This window comes from Bidens hawaiensis, unplaced genomic scaffold (assembly GCF_021521415.1).
Source record: "Bidens hawaiensis isolate Kalapana, Puna unplaced genomic scaffold, B.hawaiensis_p1.1 tig00055040_1, whole genome shotgun sequence".
Lineage (NCBI taxonomy): Eukaryota > Viridiplantae > Streptophyta > Magnoliopsida > Asterales > Asteraceae > Bidens > Bidens hawaiensis.
Window position 1 is genome coordinate 18,234 of NW_027499938.1, and position 10,068 is coordinate 28,301.

The 10,068-nt window shown below is 32.5% G+C and overlaps 1 protein-coding gene across 1 annotated transcript; it reads right to left on the reverse strand.

The window, feature by feature from the left end:
- Window positions 1-3,351: 3,351 nt before the first annotated feature.
- Window positions 3,352-5,446, reverse strand: LOC143600902 (GDSL esterase/lipase At4g16230-like). The gene is made up of 5 exons (XM_077078451.1): window positions 5,062-5,446; window positions 4,845-4,975; window positions 4,206-4,451; window positions 3,850-4,105; window positions 3,352-3,680 (listed from the first exon to the last, which is right to left on the reverse strand). Exons 1-5 carry the CDS (start codon window positions 5,348-5,350, stop codon window positions 3,448-3,450), a joined length of 1,155 nt encoding a protein of 384 aa, XP_076934566.1. The 5' UTR covers window positions 5,351-5,446; the 3' UTR covers window positions 3,352-3,447.
- Between the last annotated feature and the right edge of the window lie 4,622 nt (window positions 5,447-10,068).

The window sequence follows — 10,068 nt, forward strand, 5'->3', positions numbered from 1 at the left end:
TCCTACACGGAGAATTAGAAGAAGAGGTGTATATGGAAGCTCCACCTGGGTTCAAAAGAAATTTCAAGGAAAAAGAAGTATGCTAGTTAAAAAAATCTCTCTATGGGCTTAAACAGTCTCCTCGAGCTTGGTTTGGCAGATTCACTCTAGCAACGAAGAAATACGGATACCAACAAAGCAACTCCGATCATACATTGTTCCTTAAATGAAGAGGTCAACTTGTGACTTGCTTAATTATATATGTTGATGACATGATCATTACAGGAAACGATGATGAAGAAATGAGAAAGTTGAAGGAAAACGTATTCATGGAATTTGAAATGAAGGACTTGGGAAGACTTAAGTACTTTCTTGGAATTGAGGTACTAAGGTCTAAACAAGGGATCTTTATATGTCAGAAGAAATACTTTCTTGACCTTCTAGCCGAGATTGGAATGATTGATTGCAAACAAGTCAACACCCCGATAAGGGTCAACCATAGACTCCATATGCAAGAGGAAACAACATTGACAAACAAAGAAATATATCAAAGCCTAGTAGGTAAACTGATGTACCTTGCACATACTCGTCCAGATATTGCATATGTAGTTGGATTCATCAGCAAATTCATGCATCAACCTCAAGTTTCCCACATGGAGGCAATGATACGGAACAGTAAGGCGTGGAGTTCTCTTTCGACCAAATAGGAACCTGAAGGTCCAATTGAATACTGATGCATATATATATTGGGCAGGAGATAAAAATGATAGAAGATCTACATCAGGATACTTCACTCTGGTTGGAGGAAACCTTGTTACATGGAGAAGTAAAAACAAAAGGTAGTAGCATTATCCAGTGCTGAAGTCGAATTTCGAGGAATTGCACGAGGCGTGACGGAGGTTCTATGGATACGGAAACTGCCGAAGTTAGTAGGATCATGTGTGATAATAAAGCTGCAATACAAATCTTTAAAAACCAGTTCAACATGATTGTACAAAACATGTGGAGGCTGATAGGCAAATCATCAAAGAAAAACTTGAAGCCAAGATTATAGAGTTACCTTTCGTTCGATCAGAAGACCAATTAGCAGATATATTAACAAAGGCCGTCAATGAAAGAATATTCAACAGTTGTCTTGACAAGTTGAGCATCGGAAACCCCACTACTCAACTTGAAGGGAGTGTTAGAAAATAATAAAATATCAAGGGATCCTTTTTTATCATTTCCAATTTTGATATGTCTACAACAAGAGGATACAACTAAGAAGAGACCATTGGAGTCAAATCAAATGATATTGCATTCCTTTTATTTTGTATTTCCATGTTGAGAAGGAGTTGTGGCAATAATAATAATAATAATAATAATAATAATTAATGAAAAAAATCAGATTTCATAAAACAAAGTAAAAAAAACAATAATGTTTCTCCCATCTTTTTCGTTCAAAAAAAAAGGAAAAACAATGCTAAGGAAAAAAGATCATTGTGTCTTTTTGTTTATTAATGTGTCTTTCGTTTATTTTCGTCATTGAATGTTTTTTCTTTAACATCTTGTCGGTTTTTTTATATTGTGTTATATTACTCAACATTGTGTTATATTTTGTTCAGCATTGTGTTAAACTTTGCTATCTATTGTGTCTTTTTTATTTATAATTGTATCTTTTGTTAGTTTTTATCATTGTGTCTTTTCGTCGTTCTTTTTAACGGGAATGACGGGGGACACACTTTGGTTTTTAATATTTTTTTTATTTATATTTTGAATTATGTTTTTTTATTTTATTTTTTAAAGGTTTTTTGTGTGGGCAGCAATCCTTCTCGCACTTCTCATTTTCGTCTCCCTATGTATTTTAACTTTATCCTCTCAACCAACATAAGTGCTATTAAATACAAGATTACAAGGTATAATTAAAAGAAAAATGAATATACATATTATTGAAGACCGAATATGTTAAAACGAAAAAATGAATAAAAGAAAATTAAAATTAAAATATAAATTCAACTAATTAATAAACATAAAAATTATGTGGCCATTTCTAGCCCAAACTTGTTGCGACTCAAATCAAAATAACCCTTTTTATGTACATGTTCTAACGTGACATGATGCCCACCCCATCCGACCAATACGTATAGTATTTTTGAACGGGCAACAAATCCTTCAAATGAGCTATTGGCTAAATTCACTACATCGAGATATACTCGTTTTTTGATTCGGGGAAAACCCTCACCTAAATCCAACGCCTGTGAACACTCGCCCGAAGGCACAACAGTGCGGTGGGGTAAAACCCGTTAAGTTCAAGGATCCAACTAATAAATGTCACATACTCAACTAGTCTCCCATCAACACCTGGTGCCATCGATACTAAATGATCGAGGCATGAATTGAATCTGAATCACATAAAATACAAAGTCTACTACTTACCACTCCGCCACCAGCTTATTGACTAATACTTATTAATAAATACCAAACTTACTATTAAAAGAGAAATGAATAAAAAAAGTTTAAAATTAAGATATCAAATTAAATAATTAATAAATATTAAATATTATGTTATAAATAATGCATTTGTGTAATTTATGTCATTAAATATCCACACGTGCCCTAGTGGTAGGTGGCTTGAGTTCTTCAGTGGAGACTTAAGTTCGAATCCCACTGTGTCATTTTTAGTTGGATATTGGCAACAAAAGATTTGAGTTAGGCCTTATGCAAAGGTTGTCAGTTCGAACCCTGAGCCTAACCGGGTTTTCGTCCCACCATGTGTTATACCAGAGACTTCTGCTCTTGTGGTGGCATAACGATTGTCAAGTGGCAGTCGGCGGTATGGTTCTCGGGGGAACGTCCAAGCCAAACTCTGAAGGTTACGTGTGCCCGATTAAGACAACATAGTTTGGCCAGAGTAGGGCGTCAGAGCTCTCTAAATTAAAAGAGTACGATAGCCTAAATACAAGAAAGTCGCGTTAAAAAAAATTAAATACTATGTTCATTAAATATTTCATTAATATCACAAGACATACAAAATGGCTAATGAAAAGTAATTTATGCATCAATTAAATGCATCATAAATGTTCTTGAGCATTTTAAAATGAAAGCAAATTACCAATCCGATCTATCAATATGCTGTATATAGTAGTATGCTGTATATAGTAGTATTTACTTGTTTATATTAGTGAAATCCCTTTTATTATTATTATTATTATTATTATTATTATAGAAAAGGTGGTTTGAAACTTTTTTTTTTATAAAAACCCTTTTTAGAAAATAGTGCCTACTACCAAACTCAAATTGAATCTAAATGTATAGATCAAATCTTAGTTAACATATTCAACTTATTTGATGTTTAATACACTCTCTTCACATATAACCCATCAATCGTATACAAATTTGTAATAATCATACGCCCAAAATAATAATAAAAAAAATTATTTAAACAAACATTTTTGTTAGAACTTTGATACATAACAAATTGAGACAACTTTAGGTTCTTGAAGATTTAAAAAGGGTTCTTAAGTTCAAAGGCGATATATCTTCAACGTCTCCATCCATAAGTCGCTTGGCTACTATAGTGTTGGTTGCATCTGATGGGTGATATGGGTCCCAAAAAATGTACTTTGGTCTATCAGGACAAACTTTAGATGTCGGTCCACATGGCACTAGACCACCGTGTTGACCAGTCACATAACAACAAGCCGAATCTGCATTGTTAAACCCTATAACAACAAGTATAATATTCTCTTAAATCTTTGGCTAAAGATGCAATGCAAACAATGAGATGGTTGGTGGTTACATTGTGATGGGTGTAAGGCAGTTAAAGATAGAATATGGTGGCTTTATTACTTGTTTTAATAACGTTAATAATAAGTATAACCATGTACTCACCATATGATTTGTAATGCTGAACAATGTCCGCAACAATACGGTAAACATCTGCAAAAACGAATGTCGAACCTTCAAGTGAGATGCTAAGTTCTTGGAGCAAGCCTTTCAATTGCAAATTGAAGAGTTGAGCTAGGTGATTTGGCAAGGCTACACAGTCATCTCCTGCAGATGGATTTATGTCCCTCTGATATGGGATGCATCCAATGGGTCCCACATTCGGAATGACAATCTTTCGAGCGCCCATATTGTAGAGCCTCTGAACAAAACTCAATAAAATGTTTTAACTTTTCTTTTTTCCTTTATAGATTTTATAAATAACTAAACATTTTATAAACCATTTCACATGTTTGCTTTACCGTTAGTTGGCCTCTGAATCTTGAAATTAAGTCTCCAACAAATGCTTCTGGCGAAACTAGTTTCCGTTCGATTGTTGAAAGAACTGGTGTGAGGTAGTTATTTATAAAATCATTTGAACCAATAGTTACTGAAAATAGAGCTCCATGGAACAAATCTTGTGCTGCAGGAGCCCCTATTCTTGATATTATATCCTGCCTCGTATTCGCAAAGTTGTCGAGTTGTGCATCCAAATTTATTCTTCCAACCTACAAAAACAAAACATCATCATATTGGAATAGACCAATATTCAACTTTAAATAACCTTTGAATTCTTCAAATGGTATTGGATCTAAGATTTTCAACCAGGGTGCACATGTAGTGACATTATTAATCCTATGTATTCTTGTAGTGGCATTATCATTGTTTATTTTGAGTATAGTATAAACAAGATCTGTTTTATACTTGTAGCATAACCCATAAAAGATCTGATCATGTGGGTATGTAAGTACACACCATCTTAAATTAAAATGACACATATTTTGTTGCAATCTTTATGAGAATATAGGATTAAATTTGACCTTGAAGATGAATAGACAAAGGGTCAAGAGCTTGTAATAAAAATGATTTTAATAGATGAAAACATGTTAATATAAACTTACGAAAATCTTTCCGGTTTCATTTAGAATCCCTCCACCACCGGATGCATAGTTGACACCTTTAAGGATTACAGGACCGACAGTGGTTGGAGCCAGGTATGGCGGCGTGTAATCCTGCAAACCCAATTCCTGTCCTGGAAAAACAGTAAAAAACACTACAATGTAAACATCATGATATATATTCTTGTCCCATAATAATCGAACATTTGACTTCACTTGCCTAGAATATCTACTATTGTTCTTCCGTTCGTATATCGTCCTGTTGGCCTCCCAAAGTCGATCCCATTTGGCACATAATTTGCCTTCGATAGAGATGTAATGTAGTTATTGTTACCTACTTCCACCAACGAATCACCGAAAACAAAGTTAGCCGAAAGTGTTTCTGCCAAGCATGTTCCTGACCAGACTAACACTATCATCACTCCAAAAACAACCTTAACAACATGTTTTTTACAATGAAGCGTGCCTGCTAGTCTCATGATCACCAAACACAAGATATTAACCAACATAATGGTAAATTTTGTAAGATGAAAATTAAGATTATTTTATCAATAAACTCAGGAAATTTATTTCGATGTAGGGGACACGCGTAGAATTTATAATAAAGACATATCAAATACGGTGTAGGAAGAAAGAGGAATAATTACCATTTTATAGATTTGTTTGGTGAGCAGAAAGTCAGAGAGAAAGAAACAGTTAGGGAGATAATAGATGATCGCCAATAAATGAGGTTGCATTAAATCTGTGAAAATTAACTCAGCCCATTCCGATCTACAGCTAAAGTCTACATTGCATTTCTCATTCCTCTCTAGTGGCATGGGGATGATGGTTAAGATCTCAAGTTTGAAACCTGACTTAAGTGGGTTTTCCAACAGTGATGAGTTTCCTCCTTAACGGTGTTTTTGGATGAGTCAAGTCTAGCACGTCAAAATCAGTATAAAGGGTTGACATCATGTCTTAGGAATGCTCACAGAGGTGTTGAGGTGGTTTCAAACAATGATAAAAAATAATAAATAAATAAGTCTACGTTACAAGAATAAGAAGATCGCCAACAAATTCTGTTGCATTGGGACACTCAAAACTTAAATTTACATGTGAAAATGTTTACAACACCACTGTACAACTTGCAAACGTACCAAAACTTAAATTGACCGATTTAAGTTGCAGATTTTATTTAATGTAATAATGCAAACAGAAGCTAGCTAAAAAGGATTGATAATGTCTGATAGATCGGATTTAAAAACTACGATTTTTTTTTACTGATCTGGCTTACTTAGTAGAGACTCTTACCTGTTATTGTGAGAGATCCTGAGTTTTAACGACTGATGGAGTATCGTAACTTTGTCATTATAATATATATATATATATATATATATATATAGGAGAGATTTCAATTAAGAACCCTTTTGAGTTTTAAGAACTCGAAAGAACTCAGTGTAACGATTTTTTTTTTCGAATTTTTTTTACACATGCGTAATATATGTAAGTTACATACACGTAAAAAAATTATAGAATTTTTTACGCACCGAGTCGACTTTTTACACATGTGTAACGGACGTAAAAGTTAGTGTAACCACTTACATATTTATTCTCTCTTCTACTTTGACTTTTTTGCCAGATTTAATCTCAACCACATATTCCAATTCATTTAATTAAATGTGTGGCCTAGAATGAAGTTCTTAAAACTCAACATGATTCTCAAAATATCCCTACCCTATATATATATATATGTAAATAAAAACCCACTTGAGTTGTGAAAACTCATTCTCAATCATTTGTTTTTAATTAAAGTTTAAAACTTATTGTCTATAATTAAAGTTAATAAAAAATGTAAAACTAAATTCACACTCTCTCTCTCCAAAAAAGAGAGATAAAAGTTAGTAAAAAATGTAAATAAAAAATAGCAAAACATTTTTTTTTATTTTTCGATACTTTGTATTAAATGTAACAACATATATTACATATGTAAAAAAAACGATGTTATATAGGGTTTTCACAACTCAAATGAGTTTTCATTCAATACTTCTCCTAATACACACACACACACACACACACACACATATATATATATATACTAGTAGAAGAGCCCGCGCGTTGCGGCGGGAACATAACATAAATTCGGTTGATGTTGTTTTGATCCGTTACGGTGCCAACATTAGTTGCGAGTTGGTGGGGGGGGGGGCATTTTAACCAAATTCCAAACCACAAACCTTTTATAAATTCAACTAAAACATAGCGGATTTGACAAATATTTGTTACCCATGTTTGGTTTTATGCGATTTATTTTGTATATATTTCTAGTATTGAAATCCACGCTTCGCTAGGGGTCATAAGATTCTCACTGATAATCGTTGTGTAGTTTAATTAATCTCTGAACTTCTTTACGTGAGAAAACAAATGACATTATTTATATTTTTTATAATGTAAATTTAAGTCTTATACAAAGCAATAGTAAATACACTTTTAGCATTAGCAGATGATCTTCAATCCAAGCACAAAAGAGAAAGAACTTTCTGAATATTTTTTTTATAAATAATGATATAGTTTTTTACATAACTCATAGCATGATCTCTGATCTCTCCTAAAAAGACATGTAACAAGAGTGCACATGACATGGGTTACTTGCAAAATAATGTTTCTCTCGTTTTGTTGCCCATTGTCAGGTTCACCCTATAATGCAAGTTAATGAACTATAATAGTAAATCAACTACAATATACAATGATGGCAGCATATCTGACTCTTTTAAGAGTTTCCTTATAAGCATTGTCTTTTTGCCAGTTGACCACAATCTAGATTTGAGATATCATGCTAGACAATGGCATAAAAAAACACCTCAAATTCAATCTTGTTAATGTATACCGTAGTATGAAGTGATATGTGAGTTGCGACTAACATGGTTTTTTGCAACTGTACATGCCCCTTCAACAACAGCAATAACCTATTAGCAAAAAAAAAAAAAAGTATTGCAGAATTAGAATTACCAAAACCATCTCATGTTTAACTACAACAAATTTTCAACACAAAACTAATTCGTTAACTTACCAATTTTACCACAAAGTTAACGTAATCGGCGCTAATTCGTTAACTTCTACTTTATTTATGAAACTTTAGGTAGGCTCATTTGACTTACAAGAGCTCGAGCTTAAAGGTGAAGCTCGGCCCATTAGTAGTTTTTCAGGCTTGAGCTCGGCTCATTTCACGCGCTATTTCTAAAAAATAAATATATAATATAATAAAATACTCACACTAAACCCATAAGCTATAATTTGGCTGTTAACACCAAGAAAACCAATGGCGGTCTCATCTGTTGCGACGCACAATTAATGTCTGCTCGAGAGCCAACATCAAACCAAGTCATTTTGCACTAACAACCTATCACACAAACAATATCAAATATATATAATCAGCTTTATAAAATATAAGAAATAATAGCACCAAAAGGTTATGATATGTGTCACCATTAATCAAATAAACCGTTCATAATATCTTGTTTTTAAAAAAAAACTGAGATAAACTATAAAACAGTAAGCTGCCTAACACAGCCTTAACTTAGAAACTAACTATTTAAATTCGTTCATGTTTGTCCATATGCATTCACTTATGGTTGTTTATTTAATAAAAAGAACATGAAGAGAATTTTTTGTTTATTCAGTTAAAACAAAGAATCATTCACTGCAATAATTATAGTTTCTTATAGTATCTAATAACCACTTTTAAATCTGAAAGGAAAAAAGTGTTTCATCAGTTAGACTACCCAACCCACCCCAATCCAATTGAACCCATTTAAACTAAAAGGTAAATAAATTGACATCCCACTGGTTTGCAACTTAAAAGCAGCAAAATGATAATTTGGTTATTTTCATTACAGTCTATACTCAAGGAATTAAGTGACCTTAATTGTTGAGATACTTAACTTATATTACTTATTAGTTATTAGTATTATATTTTTGAAAAGAAAAATACAACAATTAATGTTAATATTATATTTTTATTGCTACTTTAAATATACTAGCCTTCTACCCACAATCTGTTCCAGAGTGTTTCATGGTCTGAATACTTGTATAAAACATGTGAATGTTTCAAAAATAAGTTCGTTTATATTTGTTTATTTAATAAACGAAGGAACATGAAAAAAATATTTGTTAATTTACTTAAATCAAATGAACATGAACACACGTCTCATTCATTCATTTATGTTCATGAACATTTGTTCTTTTGAATTCGTTTATGCTCATTCAATTGCGTTCATTTATGCTAATTACTTTACGTTTCTGTAAATTCGTTCATTTGCATACTTTGATATTATTCATTTAAATTTTTTAGACACATTACAATTCTAGATTTATAATATTATAGGTCCAACACATTGTTGTTCACATTTACTTTCAAGGTTCATGAGCAGTAACAGCTCCACCTAATGCATGACTTTGTTATTTTAATCTTTACTATGACTAAAACTTCCCACCATAATAATACAAAAGAAGTACACAAATTTGGGGTTGGTTACTATTTTTAGCCAGATTTAACTTAGTCTGTGTCAAAATTGACTGTTGTTGACTCTTTTGGGCAAAGAGTCAGATGCTTGAGGGTGATATGGTCAATATTGATATAAAATTGTAAGCAATTTAAAGTTGATTATTATAGGCAGATAGAAAGTTTTAATAAACGATGACGACACAATATATACAACAAATTAAAAAGAAACCAACCTCCACAAACTGATACATTTGGGTTCGTGAAATTCTTGAGACATCCCTTCATGAACTGTTACAAAGATCACCTATGCAAATAAAAAATTAAGATCACATTTTTTAAAATATTCTAGACATCTTATTTTACATCTTTGCTAAAAAGAAGTTAAAAGGTTACTCTGTCTCCCATTTCATGTACATTTTTAATCAAGTTCTGGAACCAATTCTTGTATCCTGAAGCATCCCTGCAAACCCGAGTCATCAATGTAAAATTATAAATTATTGATTTGAATACCAGTTTCCATTGTATACCTAACATCTTATCTCATGTCTTTCACGTCTCTTTACGAACAGCTATATAACTAATGATCAGAATAATAATTAGTTAATTACATCTGGCAAAGTTTTCTTATTATGGAACGCATCAACAGCCTTGTCTGCTTGCTTCCTTCCTAGACGACATATAACAAAGCAACCAGAAAAATAAAATATGTGCATTTAAAATAACACACCAAATTTGACTCTTGAAAAGACA